The 22,119-nt window shown below is 35.9% G+C and overlaps 1 protein-coding gene across 4 annotated transcripts in view; it reads left to right on the top strand.

Moving 5' to 3' along the window:
* Window positions 1-20,547, top strand: part of LOC145663968 (uncharacterized) — a 129,980-nt gene extending 109,433 nt beyond the window's left edge. Inside the window, exons 8-9 of one of the 4 annotated variants that reach the window (XM_081730209.1) lie at window positions 1,689-1,879; window positions 20,278-20,547. In XM_081730209.1, coding sequence (XP_081586335.1) covers window positions 1,689-1,879; window positions 20,278-20,435 — 349 coding nt within the window. In that variant the 3' untranslated portion in view covers window positions 20,436-20,547. Of the gene's footprint in view, window positions 1-1,688; window positions 9,443-20,277 lie in introns of those variants that run through there. The other 3 variants (XM_081730208.1, XM_081730207.1, XM_081730206.1) reach the window with 3 other exon arrangements.
* The last annotated feature ends 1,572 nt before the right edge of the window (window positions 20,548-22,119 follow it).

Here is a 22,119-nt window from a genome sequence, read left to right as displayed (position 1 = left end):
TGCTGCAATAGAAAAACTTGCCAAGTGCGAGGTGCGAACTTACACGTTTTCTTATACGCAAAACAATGTTCGTCAGCAGCTAGTCATCGAGAACTTTGTGCTGTGTATGGACCAAGTGTGATGAGTGAAGGAGTTGTTCGTGAATGTGTTTGTTCATTTAAAAGTAAACAAACAAACAAACAAACAAAGAAGGAATGGAAGGCCATCAGTGGTTACTGATAAACTCGTTCAGAAAATTGATGGAAAAGTTCGTGAAAATTGTGCTTATCATCTCTTCATGCAAGTGAAGAAGTGGCTTGGATCTCAGCGCTTTGGTGGTGATGAGCTGAAAGATGCCGTCACAGGCTGGCTCAAAACATAGGCAAGCGATTTTTATGCTAATGGAATTTCTAAACTAGCGTAGAGATATGATAAGTGCTTGAATGTTTATGGAAAATATATTGAAAAATAGAGCAAAGAAATAGTTTTGAGATGTATATAATTAATCTTTTTATTTACTTTGGTGTTTGTTTTTTTCAACCAATCAGAGGTTACTTTCCGAACGGCCCTCGTATATAATTTCAAATAGTGAATTGATGAAAGATTATTTCTTCTTGGTCATTACACACTTACAAATCCACTGATGTATCATTATGAAATAACAAGTATTTTAAGACCAAAAATCTAGATTTGCAAAGCTGGAAGCAGGTAACAATATCATATGATGCATCAGAAATCTTTGGAGGTAGTAGCATTTTTAAAAATCCTTCGTCTACAGCAGTTTTTGTATAGATCTTAACATCTGCCATTTACACCATAAATGCTTTTAAGATCTTTCTTGTGATATTGGAGTATATATTGTAAGTTTTGTATAATAATAAAAACAAATTTAAGAACAAATTAAAAAAAAAAGAGGAAAGTAAAGCGGTATAGATCACGTAACCGTGCAATATTGAGTTAGAGAAAGTTTTATGGATGACCACCAAGACTTACATATCTACGGTATATAACATCAAAGAGTCTTATAATGTAAGTATTTACCAAACGATAAAAGCTGATATGTTATATTGTTTCAGTGTAAAATTTAATTTAATCTGTTTGTAAATAAATAAACAAAAGCTAGGTCGAAACATTCATCACTCGAGAGATTAATTTACAGAACTTAATCCAAGAAAAACTGCATACCACCACTTAAAGTATCTTCAACAGATCAAGAAAAATACTAATTATATGCATACAGTACAGTAATTCATCATTCTTCATGATGATATTTTGTGGTAATGTGATTAGTATTATATATGATTATATATGACAAGATGATGGCAGGCATATACATACTGCTTATTGACTGCTGCACTCTTATATTCAGTATGCACAGTTGGTTTAAAACAAAGTCTTGCGTGGCAACTATTGTGTATCGTTGGTTTTAATATTCCTCATCCACTCAAAAAAAAAAAAAAGTATTGTAGAATAAGTCTCTTACGAGTGTAAAAAAAATCCACTTGTAATATTTTCTTTGTCAAGTGTTTCACGTATTTTAAATGTCCCGTGATTAGTTACTGTAATTATTGAGACTGTTAATGGCTTGCGTTTCTGAACATGAATATTATTGCATATTGTGAACAAGATCAGAGAGAAGTATGTTTACAAAGATGTAGTTACATCCTGTTAGATTGTTAGTGAGCACCGTTAATTTCCTTTCGTTTCAGCTTGATATGTCCAGATACTGCGCGAGCAACCGTCAGGACAGTGTCTTCGACAGATGTTAATATACCTATGACTTTCAATATCGAAGAGGCTCAAAGTGTTGAAGAAAAAAGGGATGACGATAAATTTGAAGTATCAAATGTCGCTGAAGTATATGTGAGATCAAATACAAGTGCAGGATCTCATGATTTAGGTGAGCGAGATGAATCTAATGTGCAGCTCTCAGCCTCTAGTGAATATAGTTCCATTGACAAATCCGTCAAGACCAAAATAGTTGAGAAGATTCAAGAAATTATTAAAAACCATAAGAAATTAGTTACTATCGAAAGGAAACGAAGGATAATTCCACGGAAACTTAAAAGTACACCAATAGTTCGTAAAGGTTCGTCATTGTTGCATCCTAAGACTATTTCTGTATTATCCCCTACAGAAGATGCAAATAATACTTCATTAGCGTCAGTCCAGAATTCCAACATGAATACCCCTTCTGCATCTTTGTCAGTTCCAACTAATAGTAATGTATTACTACTTCCTGTGGAGCGAACAAAACAACCTGCCTCTTCCAACATGATAAGTGGGGTATCAAACGATGTTTTGTTGTTATTACCACTGCAAGAGACCGGTGGCACATCATTACATCCTAGTGGAATTACAAACAGTATTATACTTTTACCACCTGTTGGCCCTCCATCAACTGATAACAACTCGGCGTTGTTGGAAACATCAGCAGATGCAGCAGCGAATGATAGTGTAGTGTTAGTACCAGTTGCGGAGAAAAAGACTGCACGCCCATTACAGACTAAAGAATGGAGGAAAGAGAAGAAAAAGAAAAGCGTGCTTTCAGAGAAGCGGCTGTGTCAGCACTGTGGTAAACAACTTTGTAGAGCAAGAATAGCTGGCCACGAGCAGCGTCATTTGAGAGAGAAACCATGTTACATTTGTTCTATATGTGACAAGTCTTTCATTTCGGAAGGTGTCTTAAAAAGACATGTATTGGCTCACTCTGCACCTCCACGAGAGTTCAAATGTTCCATATGTGACAAAGTGTACTATCGTAGATTGTCATTTAATACTCATGTGGCTGCACATACCGGTCAAGGACATTTGTGTGATATTTGTGGTAAAATCTTCAAGTCTATGTGTTCTCTAAGTGTACACAAGAAAATTCACGAAACCGGTTTCCGAAAGAAATATCATTGCGCAGAATGTGGCAAAAGTTACGGTTCAAAAGCTTTCCTGAGATTTCATCAAAATGTCCATACAGGAGTGCGACCATTCACTTGTGAAGTATGTTCGAAAGCGTTTTACTCCAAGTATAAGTTGAATCGACATGCAGTTACACACAGTGAATTGCGGCCTCATAAGTGTATGACATGTGGCATGGAATTCAAGAGAAAGCACAATCTGACGGGACACATGGCAACCCACAGTAGAAAGGGAGTTACGTGTAAACTGTGTTCTCAGTCATTTCCGACAATCTCTCTGCTTCTAAAACATAGAAGAGTTCATATTATGGGTAAGACCAATACCAAAGTGGAGACTAAATCAGATTCACAGTGTCACATATGTGGCAAGACGTTACAATCAAAATTTAGTTTGCAGGTGCATTTGCTAATTCATAATGATCAGCCTCTGAAGTGTGATTTATGTGGCAAGTCTTTCGCTCATAGGAAATCAATGGTTACTCATCTGAAATTGCACGAAGGAATCCGAGACTATCGATGCGATGTTTGTCATAAAGAGTTCGTTAGCAAAGCTGCACTTTACAGCCATTCGTATTCGCACACAGGCGAAAGACCTTTTGCTTGCGAAGTATGTGGAATGACATTCCGGGAAAAAGCTGTTTTGACACGACATTCTTTGGTTCATTCCGATGCAAAACCCTTTGAATGTCCTTACTGCGACGCCACCTTCCGTCGGAACTCTTACCGTGTTGCGCACATCAGGACACATACCGGTGAAAGACCTTACGTGTGTGATATATGTGATCATGCGTTCGCTCAGCGTGGTGACATGACGAAGCATAGACAGCGACATGCACAAGTCAAGTCTATACAACATCGCAGTGAACAGAAGTATCCATGTAACATGTGTGGAGTGGTTTTCGAACAGGATAATCAGCTCAGTAATCACCAGAAAACAGTACATGAAGTTGACCCGTTACTTTACTATATGTAACTTAACATTAATGCTTAGAGGCACGAGTTTTTCGCAATGCGCGATAAAACGAAATGCGTCAGAATTAAGTACTTTTCAGTTTCTTGACATTTTATGATATTTTATGTGCATTTTCATTGGTTTCCGTTGCGCGATAAAACGCGAAATTGTCAGCTTTGCGCGATATTTCTAATAATATGCGATATAATGCGAAATTTTAAAAATACGTCTTTAATTTAAAAACGCCAGTTTTCCGCTGACGGAACGGTAGAACGTGGCATGAACAGTGCATTTTGGGTGATTTGGACACGGCTATAGAGAATATGTTGCGCATTAGCTTTCACCATCGCAACTGGATAGGGAGGAGCCGTTTTAATTAAGCCAGAGAGCCCCTTCGTGGGGAAGAAAAGTGGCAGTAATGTGCGATGAGACCACTGACCGCAAAGGAAGAGCTGTCTTTGTAGTTTTGGCCCGTACAATGGAGGGAACATTGGGCAGGGTTCCTACTGGTGAGGGAGGTCAGGGGAAAAGACTGGAAATCAGGGAAAGTGAGGGAAATTTTATAAAATGTATTTTTCTAATAGCAATTGTACACCAATTTCAGCTTAGCCAACCATTAATGATCACAGTATGGAACGTTGCTCAGATTTTTATGAGTGTTAAGTGGAATGTATATATGAGCTATTGATAATTATTTGTCTCTATAGAATAAACGCTCTCATATATAAAGTTTCACCGTTATTTATTCCTTACTTATGTGTCAACGTCATCCGACACTCATGAAAGTCAGGGAATTTCCTGCCAAAGCTCAGGAAGAAGTCAGGGAAATAGATTTCTCCAGATTAGTAGGAACTCTGTTGGAGCCAGAGTATTTTTTGTTTAGTGTTACTTTTCTGGATGCAGTTATTGCAGCCACATGTTCTCAAGTGCACCGCTACAGCATTGAGTATGAGAATATTCTTAATTTTATCTCTGATGAGCAAGTGCTTCGACACGTTGTCCGTGATAATTGGAACACACATGTTTCACGTGGTGTTAGTCACACAAAGTGATCTTCATTGGAGATATCTAGCAGAACACTGAAAGATCTTAATAATTTTGTGTGCAAAGTGAAAAATGCATTTTTGAACGCAAGGAAACTCAGAAGCAAGTACTAGAGATTTCTTAAAGAGAAGTATCCTGATCTTGAACCCAAGTTGTTCCCCGAGCCTGTTCTGACTAGGTGGAGTAGTTGGTTCCATACTGTTGCGTATTTAGACAAATACTTAGAACCAGTAGATCAGTTCCTTTCAAAATACAACGATCTAAATTCTCAAGCTAAAACGCTCAAAAGTTATTTGAAAGACAAGAAGAAGATAATTTTGAAGGCTCAGTTAAGTTTTGTCAGTGCGATAACTTTCACTGAGACGGACAAATCTCGCACAACACATCTGTTGAGTAGTCATCTCGACAGACTCAGTACTCAATTGGACGGTTTTATGCAGGGCCTCTTGGGTGAAAAAATCTAAAGCACACACTTACGTTTGTTACCAAGTGAAAAGAAGGCTAGTTCACTAGTGAATTTTAAAAAATGTGCAGAAAGGTCATTCTTGAAGCTTTCTTTCCAAAGAAAAAACTCCCAAACTACAGAAATATATGATGCTTTGGGAAAGCTGTTTGATCCTTCTGTAATTGCATGTAGTAGTGAACCAGACATTGCTGAGTTAAGAAAGTTTTTAAAGCTTTGCCTTCATTTAAAAAATGCAAGCATCTGATTATGAAGTACCGTATTTGGAGTTTTACAAAGTAGCCTATGAACTCTTGACAAGTGATTCGTCTGAAAAGTGTGGGGTCCTGGGTTCGATCCCAGCCCCCGCCAAGTGAACTTTGTGGTGGACAAACATCGTGCTCGTGGGTTTTCTCGGGGTTCTCCCGTTTCCTCCCACTTTCTTCATTCCACCATTTCACTCATATCTCATTATCACCGTCTCCTTTAGCCTAACCGGCATAACCGTGGGACGTAAAACTTAAAGATTTCATTTCATTTTTCGTCTGGAAAGTGCAGTGTAGTGAATGTTTTGAATGGATAAAAGTTCCGAAATGATGATTGTCTGAAGTTTGTTTGTAAATGAACTTACATGTGTGTGGCTTCCGAAAAGCAATACCAATTGTGAGAGGTTTTCTTCCAAGTATGCTTATATTTAATGCTTAAATGTAACTTGTGCCTATGTGTTTTCAAAAGACAAAGACAGCAAAACTTTCCTACTCATAGTAAGTTTACTGATTTTCCGTCAGTTTGGTTAATTTTCTATGAGTGAAATTTACAATGTCAAGTGAAATATTAAGTATATTTTGTTTTTAGATAGTTAATGGTTTATTCCTGTAGTGATCTATGATTAAAAGAACAATTGTAAAAAATGTCAGGGAATATCTTTTCCACAAGAGCTACAAAATTCTAAACTTTATTTGGAAAATGCGACAAAACGCGAAATATGATAAACGAAACGCAAAATTTTCAAATTTTTAGTGCGAAAAACTCGTGCCCCTATTAATGTTTAAGGTATCAGAACCCAAGCCTTACTATTCGTGTACATCTCCGTGGTTAAATGATTAATGTAATGACATTTTAACACAAGGAAGTGTAATTTTTATTTCAAGTATATTTTAGGTATATCCACTGCTGTCAATAGACGAGTGCAAATGTGATAGCATCCTAACTGTTTTACCTGTTTGCGTGGTTGGTTCTTTTTTGTGTACATTGTAGTTTATATGCTTGTTTGTATGATGTTTATTGTATTCTTCAATATTAAAATGACATTATGATCCGAAGTTCCAAAGAAGGTTGAGAAATCGTCGTATCGATTACAAAGATATTACACCGAGCTATCCTCTTCATTACAGGTGTATGAATCAGTATTTGTATGTAATGAGTCTTTTTATATGCGGAACAAAGAACGCTACATTAAAACCGGGGGACATTATATTAGTCTTTTTTGTTTAAACATTTAAGGACAATAAACCTTAACTTTGCGTGTATTCTTAAAATAAAACTGAAAGGGAAATTTTTCGAATCATTTTTCATTTCTTTTTAAAAATCTAAAATTAAACTTTGCCCAAGGAAATATACAAACTCGTCTTTTTTTTTCTTTCTTCCTATTTACACGTTTTGTTCCTATTAATTTCAGTGACATTTTCTTCTAACTTTTGTCAGAGCACTTTGAATGTTAACTGTTGAGGAGCATTAGAAAGATTGCTCATATCAATTTTGTTAGAATTGATGAAGCACTAAAGAGTACTACAAAACTTCGTATTCGTTTCCCGGTTGATAATTTAATTTAAGCGTAATAAACTACTACTGGTATTTAGAATTTTTTTTACATCAGTTAAAAGAAGATAAAGTAACTATTTTGTATAGGCAATTTTAAGATATTAAAAATTCTCTGTATTTAAAAAAAAAAATAAAAAAGAATGAATTGGCCCCGTAGGATAAAGAGAGGAGAAAGAAATATTTATATACAATAATTTAATATTATTAACACAACATTGATTTTTAAAGGGAAATTCCTGACTCTACGGTATTTTCTTAATACTAATATGCACATAGTAAATAAGCAAATATGAAAAAAATGTATTCATTGATGCATTCTCTGGTGTATCCGCAAGATGTCACAACGCATGCAATCGACCACTTACTTTACAGGAATCTGATGGAATTACATATAACGTACTTAAACTGTAATTCCCATTAACAAATTGGAATTACGTTCAACAGGGATGGAAGATTCTCATTGTCTGTTGAATTCAGGCAAGAATAAATTTATTAGAACTAGAAGTTTTTGTTATAACTAAAAAAAAAAAAAAAAATGTATCTATAACAGGCAGAATGGTCTCCTTCTTTCAACTGAAATTGTTGTACTCAGAAACTGTAAGTTCGGAGAGTATATTTCTTCAAAATATAGCTTAACGATAGGAAAATATTTATGGAAGGCAGACACTTAACGTGAATTTTTCCACAAGAATACCCAATCAGGCGAGTCACTGAATGTGTAGATTTCAAATCAGATATAAGAACTCTAGAACGATTCAAAACAAGCAAACACATATTTTAACGTTTTTCGAAATTCTATTCCTAAGACACGGAATAGAGAGGATAGATTTCTCAAAGGATGAAGTGAAAGGGCAGTCAATAAATCCCTAACTGAAAATAAGCCATTTTTCGAAATTTAACTTCCAAGAAGTTTTTTAAGTAAAGCTTGATGTATATGTCTAATTTGATATTCGATCTACTCAAAAATATTTTAGCTGCCTTCTCTGTTGGCCTGTTAGCTACAACGTGGCTTTGGTGCATGGGGTCCGAATGGGAGGACCTTGCAATTTGAACGTATTGCGTTGGTTCGGATTCCACTTTAAAATTATTCCAAGTCTCATATAGTCTCGAAGCTGACAAGGAATCTAAACTCCCACTTACCAACTAATCAGACATTCTAGCTGTTCCGATTTCAGAGCATCAAAGCATGGTTTTTACGATCCCTACAAGTGATTCGATTCTTATTAACGAGCTCCCTCGTGGCTAAGCGGTTAGCGTACGCGCCTTTGGCGTGGGAGACCCGGGTTCGATTCCCGGCGGGAGCTCATGTGGTTCGGATTCCACGTTAATCAGTAGGTCCACGTCTCATATAGCCTCGCTGCTGAAGGGGACGCTAAACTAAAATCAACTCAACAACTCGATTCTTATTAACGTTATTGAGATGCTTAGAATGAGTAGGTGCTCCTGGTTTTGATTTCCGTGTTAATCTAAGTCTGGTTCTCAACCTAATTCCTTTCACGACCACATTTTATCACATCCTCTTGCCAGTAAACCCCTTATAATTTCTGGTTTGTAATAAGTTTGTGTGGGGTTTTTAATATACCTATTGAGGAGATTTCTATAATCGCAAAATCCTTTCTTGTATATAGTGGATACAGTAACTTCTCTAAGAGCGAATGGATTAAAACTAAATATGGTCAGTTCATTCATACTGTATTACAAATATCGAATCCGATCCGTCATACTGTCTCAAAATGGAGGACGTTTGAAAATTTTAAAACTTCATAAGTCGCTTAATTTTCGGTCATATGATAACAAAAGTAAAGCGATTTCTGATTTTGGTTAAAAAAAAAAAAAAAACTTGTTAAAAAAGTTATTGAGTATTTTAAGTGACTTGATAATGTGCGTCACGAGGATTGAACCGGACATTGCCGCCCTAGTGAAATCACACCATACTCAGGTGTATCATTAGCTTGCAGTTTTAATTCTATTTCAGTATTCAGGTTGTTACATTTGTACTTTTCTGGTATTTCAGTATGCAGTTCTCATTAGTTTCATATCGTACCTCTTTCATTAAAATTGATTTTTAAACAATTCTGCACCTATTGAAAATTTTTAGTATGTCTATTTTCTGTTGTTCTTAACAGTTTGCATAAAAATAAAAATGTCTATCAGAACAAAATTCAAAATAATAATTAAAAATGTTTTCGGTATTAGATTCTAATTATATTCATCTATTCCGCTTATCTTCGCGACCCCCAGGTCGAAAAACTCTGATCTAGGTAGTTGAACAATTTATTCACAAATGATAGGAAACTACTTTTTTAATTTTCATTTTTTTTTTCGAATGTAATAGTAATAAATATATTGCTTTCTGATGAGTTGTTTATTTCACTTAGCTATTGCTTGTACCAATTTTTGAAATTATGTCTTGAACCTTGAGGAGAAAATAATGTATCCCTTTTGATTGCCAATCTGTTCTGGACCCGACACAGCACACTCGACATTCTGTGCAAATATAACGTGACCTAGATTTTTTGTTTGTGTGAAAATTAGTGTTCCTAAAATTCAATTTTTTTTTTCAATTTCATCCTTTCCTTTTCCTCCTTCAACGGAACGGATAAAGCTAAACAAACATTTTAAATGAAACTTGGTGGTACCGCATGCTGTGTCGGGCTTCATATCTCCCTTCCTTTTTCAAGGAAACAAATATATTTGTTTTTTTGCAGTGAGGAATTTAGTGCACTTCGTGATGATAAGCTACTCAGACACACACACACACACACAGCAGTTCTACTTGATCAGTGACATTTAAAACAGGGTTACGGGTGTTCTCTTTACTTCAAATATATTGTTGCTATTTGAGCCGCAGGGAACACTTTGAACCTCACTGCTAACCTTGATTTGCTTCCGAGTGAAAAAAATTATCGTTAAACTGAAAATAAACACGCTGTTCTACGAAGGGTGAAATAGGAAACATTCGATATAACCGTACACTAATGCTCAATCAATATACAGGGTGGTCCAAAAGTATGGTAACATCCTAATTAGTAGTAAACGCTGCAAAATATAACCAAAGTAACAATGTAGGTGGGGAATAGGAATAGGGGAAAATGTTTGAGGATATTTGAAATGTCGTCTACCATCTTGAATTTTACGCAATTGTCTTAAAGGGAAACCATAACATGTGATACGTCATTTTAATAGCAAATTTTCTAGAAATTGAATGGCAGTGCAGTTTGGCTCTAGCGATAACCATTACGAAGTTGTGCTTATTTGTTTGTATCTTTGTAGGTGACTTACTATCAGAAGATGGCCTTGACACATACAGAGAACATTGAGATCGTGCTGATCTCTGGAGCACTAAGATAGTTGCAGTCTAACCGCTGTCATCCGGAAAGGATTTCCATCAGCAAAGGTATTATGTTTAAAGTGTTGAACAAATTCAAAAAAAAAAAACAACAAATTCAAGAAACAACAACTACGGCAGTGTTGGTATCATTTAGTAGAAGTCCTAAGAGAAACACGCGTAGTGTAATCCGTGAAAGTGGTGTTATTCTCACCTCAGTTATGCGTATCATATCAGTGAATAAGTGTCGCCCTTACAAGTGGCAATCTTACACATCTTACAGAAGATCTAGATCGTCGTCTGGAATTTGCTTGATGGCCCACAAAGCAGCTGCGACAAATTTGACGACAAAACTCCACATCCGCCTCTGACTTCTTTTTTACTAAGAGGCAAACTTTTACGTGTCGTGCGAGAACAAACAGAACGTACGGTGTTGATCGAATAATAATCCGCATTGGTTTGACGCAACCGCGGGTGTTCCCTGCAAGGTGATGGTGAGGGACTCGCGTTATGGATCCATTCTCCATCGACAATGGGTTATCAGCACATGCTAGAAGGCACCATCTTGCCATTTCTATTGTCGAAGGATGAGTTATTCCTTAATTTTTTCCAGCAGAATGACAAAACCATCCCATTACGGTATCTGTGTCCGTAAGTACCTCGATCAACAGTATCCTAATGCGTGAATTGGTCGCCGGCTAGATTCTTGCTGTGGAATGGCCACCTCATTCTCCTGACCTGTTTTCACTCGACTACTAACTGTGGGGGCCATGTAAAATCCGTTGTAAATGCGGTGAAAATTAGGGATACTCATCATCCCAAAGAACGAATTGTGGACTTAATGTTCCAACATTACAGCCGACACTTTGCGCAAGGTTTTGCGTGATTGGGAACTCAGAATACATCTGACAATCGACGGGAATGGGAAACACATTGAACATGTTCTGTGACAATGCGTGGTCATTGCCATATGAATAAATTCTTTTGTTGGGGACACAACAAAGGGACAGTTATAACTTCGTAATGGTTAGCGCTAGAGCATATGTAACAATGCCATTCATTTTCTACAGAAATTTGCTATTAAAACGGCATATCACATGCTCTGATTTTCATTTAAGCAATTGTCCTTATACATCCATCCATCCCCATCTCTATTCCCCTTCCTCATTGTTATTTTGGTTAATATTTTGCTGCGTTTACACTTATTTAAGACGTTTCCACACTTTTGGACTACCCTGTATATATGTTTGTAACTAACTCAAGCAGTTTAGGGAAACATTAAGTTAAAAACAAACAGCAAACACTATAAGAGAGTCAACTGGTTACAGACTGAGCTTGGCTTAGTCTGTTCCTACAGAAATGTTTATTATTATTATTATTATTATTAAGTCGTATATCGCCTGTCGACCTGCGATTCTTATCGTTAGCTGGTAGCGCGAATTAACACATTATTTAATTCTACTCGTTACGAATGAAGCTTGGTATCTTTGTAGATTTCTCAAAAGGTCCCACTGAATTTGAAAAGTAGAAAGGTTCCAAAGGAAGACTTGTGTGAAACATTGTGAAATGCTTCATGGGATGAAACGTGCTCTAAACTTCAAATGTGATGATAACTTACAGATACGAGACCTGCTGACGTCCAAATCCTTCAGAAGCAGTCAACGAAAGAATAAAGTATGTAAAATATCCTCAATAACCATACAAATTGTCTCGTTTAAGTCATCCTCATTTATTTATTTATTTATTTATTTATTTATTTATTCGTTAAAGTTTTCTTTCATCACCAACTCTCACTGTTCTGGAAGGCCTAGTCCTGTAATCAAACATGGTTGGAGGCAAAGTAGTGTGATAGGGAACGGTGTATATTGAAAGGGTTTGTTCATCCACCAACTGCAATGGAGTAAAGCTTTAGTCGTGGCTTGTCCGCCCTTCGTAACAGTGGCATTGCATAAGGACACAAAACAAAATAAAATAAAATAAATAAATAAATTACGCAACCTGAAGTCTTAGGAATACCTTACAGGTGTAGAAATGCTCTCCTGCGTCTAGTTTCTGTCTCATCAGATTGTTCTTCGTATAATTTTAATTTCAGGATCAGCACGAGACAAGACGTATACATCCAATAAAATGGGATAGTACCTCGTACCCATATTTCGTCCTTCAAGTGATACGTTATCTGGGCAATTAATTTACTGAGATATCGATTAGTTTCAGGAAATTCAGTGCTTTATCTAAAGGTTTCCAGTGTTTACATCTGATTGGAGAGGCAGGATGGAGCTAAAACACAAATGAATGCAATAATAATAATAATAATAATAATAATAATAATAATAATAAAAGAAATATGAATGACCTGAGAGAAGAAATTTGTATTGTTATGAAGATCATCAATCTGGATTTTTGCCCTCCGGAAACGATTGTATGAGTGTTACGATCTATTTTGATGTTGGTGCAGTTATCTATTTGGAATGTACTACCTTTCGAATCCGACTTTGAAATCACTTTGTATTAATATTTTACAGGGACGCTACTGGTCAGGGAAGTCAGGGAAAAAGACTGAAAATCAGGGAAATTTTATAAAATATATTTTTTCTAACATTAATTGTACACCAACTTCAGCTTAGCCAACCATTAATGATCACAGTATAGGTCGTTACTCAGATTTTTATGGAAGGTAAATGGAATGTACGTATGACAGGGCTCATAGCGAGTCACTTTTTTAATTATAAGTTACTTTTTACCAAGTTGGTCACTAAAAGTTACTTTTTTTTCAAATTTGTCACTAAAAGTTACTTTTTTGGGAGGTAAAGTGACTTTTTCGTGTGATTTATGTTTTTCATTGGCAGTTTTCTAAGAAAAATATTATAAAAGTATATGGAAAAGGCAGAAACTTGTTACTCATTACTCTTCTGAAAGCTTCAGTACTTGCTGCCACATGTGAAACAGTCAGCTTTATTCTCACTCCAGCTTTTATTCTTTCTAAAGCACAGTGGATGATGCTTAAGATCTCAAGGTGGGGTTGAGAATCCTTCTGTGTCTATTCTTTCCTCTATCATAATAGTATTTTAGTTTTCTCTCGTAATAATTAACGCTCCCCTCAGCGCTGTGTGTGTGTTTGTATGGTTCATCATGTTCGTCTTGTGTTATGCTTCTTGTATCCTCTTCTTAAGAGTAGGTAATGAATTTGAATATTTCATGGCTTTGAGAACTTTCAATACTAAGTTAAATATAATGTCTGGGATGAAGAAATTCGGAAATAAGCCAGAACTGGTTCCACTTACTTAGAAGCTTCTTACATCTGCTAAGTCTGCTTACCGTAACTACAAAGCATACTTAGAAAAACTAAGAAAGGAGGAAGCTCAAAAAGAAGTAATGAAGAAAAGATGAAACAAAACAACAAACAAAGAGAGAGGTGATGGAGAAATTGACAAAGGAAAAAAGGGCATGATAGGATTTTGGTCACTTTTCGTGTGCTTTTGGTCACTTTTTGGTCACTTTTTCGTGCTTTTTGGTCACTTTTCAGCTATTTACAAGAGGCTAGACCACTGTGAGCCCTGGTATGAGCAATTGATTACTATTTATCTCTATAGAATAAATGTTCTCATATATAAATATTCACAGTTATTATATGTCCTTATTTATGTGTCAATGTCATCCGACACCTGTCATGAAAGTCAGGGAATTTTCTGCCAAAGGTCAGGGAAATAGATTTCTCCAGATCAGTAGGAAGCCTGTTTTAGGATACATTTCTTCGGCTTTTTAATTAATTATACCAATATTGTTGGGAAAATAGAATATGCTGTTAGAAATAATCTAAATATTACATTCAATAAATTAATGGAGTGATTACTTTTTTTTTTCTAATGTCGTCAAACCGTACATCATAACCTTCTCCAGCACAATAAATTTCTCGCTGCTATTACTTAGTCTGGCATTAAAAGTTCAGCAAAAGAAAAATTGGGACACGCGGAAATACGTAGAAACAAACCATGGTTCGACCAGGAATGCATAAAAGTAGCAGAGAAGAGAAAACAGGCAAAATTACGCTGGCTACAAAATCCGAATGAAATAACTACACAAAATTTCGCAGATATCAAGCGGGAAACTTCCAAAACTTTTAGAATAAAGAAACGCGATTTTCTGAAAGCTAAAATTAAGGAACTTGAAGATAATAGTAAAAATAAAAACATCCGGGACATATATAAGGGAATCAACGAATTTAAGAAAGGCTATCAACCTCGTGCTTATATATTAAAGAAATCTGACGGTACAGATCTCACTGACATGGATAGCGTCTTAAATAGATGGAAAGATTTCTTTGACGATTTGCTTAACACGCAACCAAAAACTAGTGTGCGTGGAGAAAAGGAGATACACACCGCAGAACCGTATATTCCAGAACCCAACCGAATAGAAGCAGAAACCGCTATAAAGAAATTAAAGAAACACAAATCTCCGGGTGTAGATGAAATTTCAGCTGAGTTAATTTTAGCTGGAGGCGAAAAATTGTGGAACAAGATACACAAACTCATTCTCCTTATCTGGAACAAAGAAGAATTGCCATAAGTGTGGAAAGAATCAATAATTGTTCCAATTCACAAGAAAGGCGACAAAACTGACTGTAATATTTATCGAGGCATTTCTCTTCTATCAACATCCTATAAAATCCTTTCAAATATTCTATTAGCAAGACTGACCCCATACGCAGATGAAATTATTGGAGATTATCAGTGCTCGATCAACTATCGACCAAATATTTACCACTCGCCAAATACTCGAAAAAAAGTGGGAATACAATACCCCGGTGCATCAACTATTTATTGATTTTAGAAAGGCGTACGACTCGGTTAGGAGAGAAACATTATACAACGTTCTTACAGAACTTGGAATACCAAGAAAGCTAATTAGATTAATTAAGATATGTTTAAATTAATCCCAAAGTAAAGTCCGGGTAGGAAAATTTTTGTCCACGAGCATTCACGTCGAAAATGGCCTGAAACAAGGAGATGCGTTGTCGCCATTATTATTTAACTTTGTGCTGGAATACGCTATAAGGAAAATCAAAGATAGCAACCAGGGCCTAGAGTTGAACGATATTCACGAGATTATGGCATATGCTGATGATGTAAATTTAATTGGAAATGATAGGAGAACAATAGAAAGAAATGCAGAGATCTTATTAAACGCTTGCAGGGACATGGGTTTAGAAGTAAATGCAGAGAAAACTAAATACATGGAAGTACGTCGGGACCGTAATACAGCAAATTATAGATGCGTTAAAATATTAAATAATACTTTTGATAAAGTGGATAGTTTCAAATATCTAGGATCAATATTAACAGAGGAAAATCATATTCACTAAGAAATTAAATGTCGACTAAAAGCAGTATATTCGTGTTACTATTCGGTTCAAAATCTCTTGTCCTCGCGAATTCTGTCGAGGAATTTGACGCTTAAAATATACAAAACGATAATCATGCCTGTTGTTTTGTATGGCTGCGAAACATGGTCACTTACTCTAAGGGAAGAACATAGACTGAAAGTATTTGAGAACAAGATCCTGTGACGAATATTCGGATCCAAGAGAAACGGGAATGGGGAATGGCGGAAACTTCATAACGAGGAAATACATAATTTATACGGTTTACCCAACATTGTTAGGGTCGTCAAGTCTAGGAGGCTTAGGTGGGAGGGTCATGTAGCTAGAATGGAAGAAAGTAGAAACGCTTTCAAAGTCTTGACTGGAAGACCAATCGGAAAACGACCATTAGGAAGACCTAGGCGCAGATGGGAGGACAATATTAAGATGGATCTCGCAGAGATTGGAATACAAAGTAGAAACTGGATGCAGTTAGCTAAGGATAGAAGTCAGTGGAGAGCTTTTGTGAACGTGGCATTGAACCTCCGGGTTCCATAGGCCATAGAGTTAGTTAGTTTTATTACTTAGTCTGGCAACTTAAATTGGAGAAAGCATGTTTCACAACCTTCGTCTCAACAATTACTATAACATTTCTCTCTTCATACTTACTATAACGTATCTTGTTTTCAAAGTTCCCCACCACTAAGCATGATTTTTTAATTATTATTATTATTATGACAATGTTTGAATAGATCATCTAAAGCAATAACACGGAACATCATTCTCTTCCTCCCGTACAATGCTTTTAAGTTACTTTTCTGTTTGTTAAGAGTCTAATCTTACAACTTAAATTTCACTCACATCCATATTAACTACAACTCTGAAATTTTGTACAGATAGGTAAACCCGATGATAAGACAATATTTTCACACAGTATTCACACTAACTTAGAAATTTGATTTGATTTGATTTGATTTTTAGTTTAATCATTACCTGCTATATGCCATCGTTAACCCTTTTAGGATTTCCACTTTTTCAGGTAAATTTTAGACTTTCACTCAAACAGCTACTGCTTCCTTACTCTTTATCGTAGGATTATAATTCATAATATATATATATATATATATATATATATATATATATATATATATATATATATATATATATATATATAAAGAGAGAGAGAGAGAGAGAATAGAGCATCCTTTCCAACGATACAACTCGCTTGTCCATGTTATACACCAGAAACAGAAAAACCAGTTTTTTTGAAAAGAAAATCAAATTTTTTGCACCCCTCTGGTCCGGACCTGGGTTACGTATGAATCTGAAAATCTCTTGAAAAATACGTAGTTACGTACATAATTCGTATGCAAAATTTCAATGTTGTATCTTGAAAACAAAGGACGGAAAATTTTTTGAAAGTATAAAGGTGGTTGGTTCATTTTATATATGTTTATTTATACTAAAAATTTACTGCGTTATTACTGTTTGGCCTAAAATCATGGTTCATCGTCATTTTTTTTTTTTTTTCAGTATTACGCGCCCTTTCCAATGGTACCACTCACATGTCCGTGTTATGAACCTGAACCTGGAAATTCGGTAAAAATATTTTTTCAGAAGAAATCACCCCCTCGGAATATTTGCACCTCTCGGGCCCGGGCTCACGTAGAGATCTTAAAAAAAAAAAATAAATAAATAAAAAAAAAAAAAAAGGAAATACCCAAAGGTGCACACAGACCGTGTGCAAAATTTCAATCTGATATCTTGAAAAGTACGGGCGGGATTTTTTTAAAAATATTCCTTAAGAAAAAAGTCTCACCGCGCCGCCAAGTTGACCATCCGGTTCGAAAACGCATCTGGGGTGTTCTTTGGTCCATGCTTGACTTAACCAATAAATAAATAAATAAAAACTGCTCAATACTTGTTATATAGGCTTAATAAGCGTTTAAACACAACACTACGCCATGGTACAAATTCGTACCAAAAATCTTGAAAGGCTTATACTTTAATGTTCGTTTTAGCATCTAGGCTATATGAGACGTGGGTCTACAGTTTAACGTGGGATCAAAACTATATAAGCTCCGGCTAGGAATCTATCTAGGGAGCTTGTACGCCGAAGGCGCGTACATTAACCGCTTAATCACGAGGGGAATTCTTTATTTATAAATTATCAAACGCCTGGTTCTTATATAACTCAAACAGTCACACAAATTTGGTTCATGATAGATGACTAAATGCTTTCTTGACTTCATGTCAACAAGTTTCTTCAGTTACAAGAAATATGTCAAATAAACTTGTTAATATTCCTTTTCATAGTAAGAGGAAAGAGACTATTACCTTCCTCAATGCAGTGAATCCTACTACAACATTCCACTCGTAGAATTCAACTTATGAAATCTTAAAACATCTTATAATAAAAGATAAAATTACAACCGTTAAAAGCAGAGCTTTTATGATTTTTTTTAATGATGATTTTGGTGGAAAAAATGAAGAAATGGAACTAAAACTAAACTTGTTGGGCACGACTAATTATAATGGGCTAACTACTTTCGTGATGCCCAGGAATCTTTCGCACTCAAGCTTAAAAAGAGCGCCCAGTGCTTTTAGTTAGGGATGGCCAATTCCGGTATCCGGAAAGTAAAATTGGAAAAATTCCGGAATTTTCTAAATTTCGGGTTATTCCAAATTCCGGAATTTTTCCGAAATCCGGAAAGTAAAATTTCCGATTCCGGAAAATTTTGCCCATCCCTACTTTTAGTTCAGTGTCTTCATTTATTTCATGCCAAAACGAAAAAAGAAATCTCTTTAGTGCATTCTACAAAAAACTTTTTCCGGTTATTATTTATAGCTGCAATAAACAGATAAATAATTTTCTATTTTGTAAATTCATTATTCTAGTAAGAAGCTTAGCAACTATGTTTCATAAAGAGGCGGAAACAATAATTAATATTACGTAGTGAGTATACTGAAGCCTGCTTACAACTGTCTTTGCATTTGTTAAAAGGCTAAGTAGTGTAGAGGAAGGGTAAGGTTCACATTCCTATATTAGCCAAGGATACAGGGATACTCTAGAGCAGGGTTTCTCAATCTGTGGTACGCGTACCACTGGTAGTACATACGGTTTATGTTGAAATCAATAATTAATATACTTTGGTGGTATGCTTGTAGAAAAGTTTGAGAACCCTTGCTTTAGCGTGTTTGTCATTATTTTTTTTTCAGCGCACACCAGAAAAGTGTAGTTATAATCTTCATCAAACTGTAGGATTCTATCTTCTTCTTTCTCGCCTCAACCATAGGGTGGTGGGCAGGGCAGCATGCAAATATTTTAATTTTTTTTTCTTCCTTAAGAAAGCTGTTTTATACTTTGATAAGGTTCCTTCTTCGTGACTGCATCTAGATATTCTATCCTTGGTCTTCCTCTTCCTGGTTTTCCTTTTTCCTTTCCCCTCTATCAACATGGTGATCCAATCGGAGCAGCGAATAAAATGGCCAAGCATGCTGTTTCTTCATTTTCCTATTATCTTCATGGTTTGTCGCTCTTCATTAGCTTCCTTTAGTACATCTTCATTCCTTTTCCTTTCGGTCCATGATATGCGCAGCATTCTGCGTCAGCACCACATTTTAAATGCTTCCAGCTTTTCTATATGTGCACGTCTGTGATCCATAAAGCGCCACGCTCCATACCAGGGTCTTAATAAATCGTTTACGAACATCCAACGACACATTTCTTGATGTTAGTAGTCCTCTTTTCCTATTGAATGCTTGTTTAGCCTGCACTATTCTGGAACTTCACGTCTTTTTCATTTCTTCCGTCCGAGGTTATGCGTTTGCCCCTTCCTATCCTTCTCTTGTGCACTTCATAACTTTGGTTTTCTTCTTATTTAGTAGGATTATATATATATATATTAATCTCCGTCCTAACATGAATTCCTGCCTCTTTATATAATATTTAATGTAAATTAATCAGAAAAATCAAATGCTGCTCTCACATCTCCAAAAGTATTAGGTCAAAAAGGAGCGAGTAATCTGTAAAGTACCTTTGGAAAGGCATGATTACGGTGTTGTTAGTGGTTTCTCAAAATATTATTAATGGACAAATAGATCTTCATTACTACCAAATACGCAAAAGATAGATCTTCTAATTCTTCCTCATTCATTGTTATACATTACTTTAAGAACTTTATCGTAACTCTTTGAACAAATTTTTATGGTTAGGTGGGTGAGAGTATGGGTGTTTTTGACTTCACATCCGATATTTTATATGCAGTTCTTGTATGATTGAAATCTTCATTATCCACCGAGTGAAATAGAAAACCTCATTTCTATATAAGTACCACGGGCATGGTAAAGTGATGTGATAATTTCTGAAAACGTTGTAAAACCGGGTGAATAGATTTTTCTATGAGATACTGGTAGTGAGTGCATTCATTTCTTTTTCAGCCTATCACAGAACCGTATCACAGAGTCAGCATCAGACAGCCTGGGAGTTTGTAACAAAACTGGATCTAAAATTAGTCCCTGTGAGTCAGTTTTTAATGGAAACAGCGTCGTTCGTTCTGAAGGAACAAATAGAATCAAACCAACTGTTTCTTCTGTAGTGTTGAGCCCACCAGACTTGAACCACACAACAGATCAAAGGGAGTGTTACATATCTGGATATAAAGTGAAAAGTGTTGCGCAAGTGGTTGTTGGGTCTGTTCCTGAAGTTCCTAGATCTTTCATAGATAGTATCCCTGATGTCAAAGTGAACATAACTAGTGAATTTGCAGCAGTTGACGAACCAGTAAAGTTAACAATCATGAATGCTATTGAACAGGTGGTAGCAGAACATTCTAGATCGCTTCGTAATAAAAAGAAAAATAACACTTCCGTATCCTCGGCAAAGACTGTTGAAGGTGAAGCGATCAGATCAGGTTCGTCGTTATGTAAAAGTCTTTTGTATAAGTGTAAATATTGTCCAGAATCATACGAATCATTCGCAGAATTAATTTCACATAGATTAGTAAATCATGAAAAAGGACAACAGAAGACAGATGAAATTACGTGTCAGTACTGTGGTTTAATGTTTAAAAGTTTTATCTCGCTCGCGAAACATGAAGATGAGCATAACAAACATTATACTTGTGGAATATGCTACAAATCATTCTCGCTGTTTACTAGTTTAAAATATCATGAACGCATACATGAACCTCGTCGTCCGAGTCACCCGAATTGCAGATGTAGCATTTGCGATAAGGTATGTCGTACATATTACAATTTGTTAGTACATAAAGCATCGCACTCAAGAAGAATGAGTTATCTATGTGATATTTGCGGTAATTCCTATAAGTTTTATGCCTCTTATAATAAGCATAAACAAACTCACAAAGAAGATTATGTGCCATGTAGGGTGAATTGTCCTGTCTGTGATAAAGTACTGTGCTCGAAATATTATCTTAAAAAACACATGCTTATTCATGCTGAAATCCGTCAATTTTCTTGTAATACTTGCGAGAGATCATTTCGGCATAAGTACCAACTCAGAGTACACGAGCGTACACATTCAGTGGATTTTCCTTTGCTGTGTGATAAATGTGGGCGTCCATTCAATACCAAGTCAGCCTGGGTAAGTCACAAAAAAATGCATGAGAAAGATTTTGTGTGCAAAATATGCGGCCAACGATTTTCTGATTGGGGAGCTCGAATGATGCATAAAAGAGAACATTCCTCGAAAAACATTAGGTCCGTCCATGGGAAGGGAAATGCCAAAAAGAGTTTCGCAAGTAAACAACTTTCTGAATGCCCCATTTGTGGTAAAATTCTCAGGTGTAAAACATATTTGAAGAGACATATTCGAATACATACAGGTGAGAAACCATATCGTTGTGAGGTTTGTGATCGAAGTTATAGTAGTAAAACCTCCTTAATAGTTCATTCTAGACTGCATCGCGGGGAAGCTCCGTTCCAATGTGAGTTTTGCGGACGACAATTCCGGAGTGCAGTAACTTTAAGGCAACACACAACAATTCATTTTGATGAGAATCGGTTTGAGTGTTCTGTGTGTCACAAACGTATTAGCAGGAAAGGTAATTTGATGACTCACATGCGTGTACACACGGGTGAGAAACCATTTGTGTGTGATATTTGTGGCCGAGCTTTCTCGCAAAGAGCAGATATGCGTAAACACAGGAATAGACACAAGGAGCAATCCATTAACCTTCCCTCTATGTTAAATTAATTGCTGTAGTAAGAATCATAATAAAATTTTAATTAAACCTTTTTTTTTTTAAGTAAGCCAAAAAT

The sequence above is a fragment of the Thermobia domestica genome, chromosome 11 (assembly GCF_964235325.1).
Source record: "Thermobia domestica chromosome 11, izTheDome1.hap1.1, whole genome shotgun sequence".
NCBI classification, from domain to species: domain Eukaryota; kingdom Metazoa; phylum Arthropoda; class Insecta; order Zygentoma; family Lepismatidae; genus Thermobia; species Thermobia domestica.
This window is presented reverse-complemented; position numbering and strand designations above follow the sequence as displayed.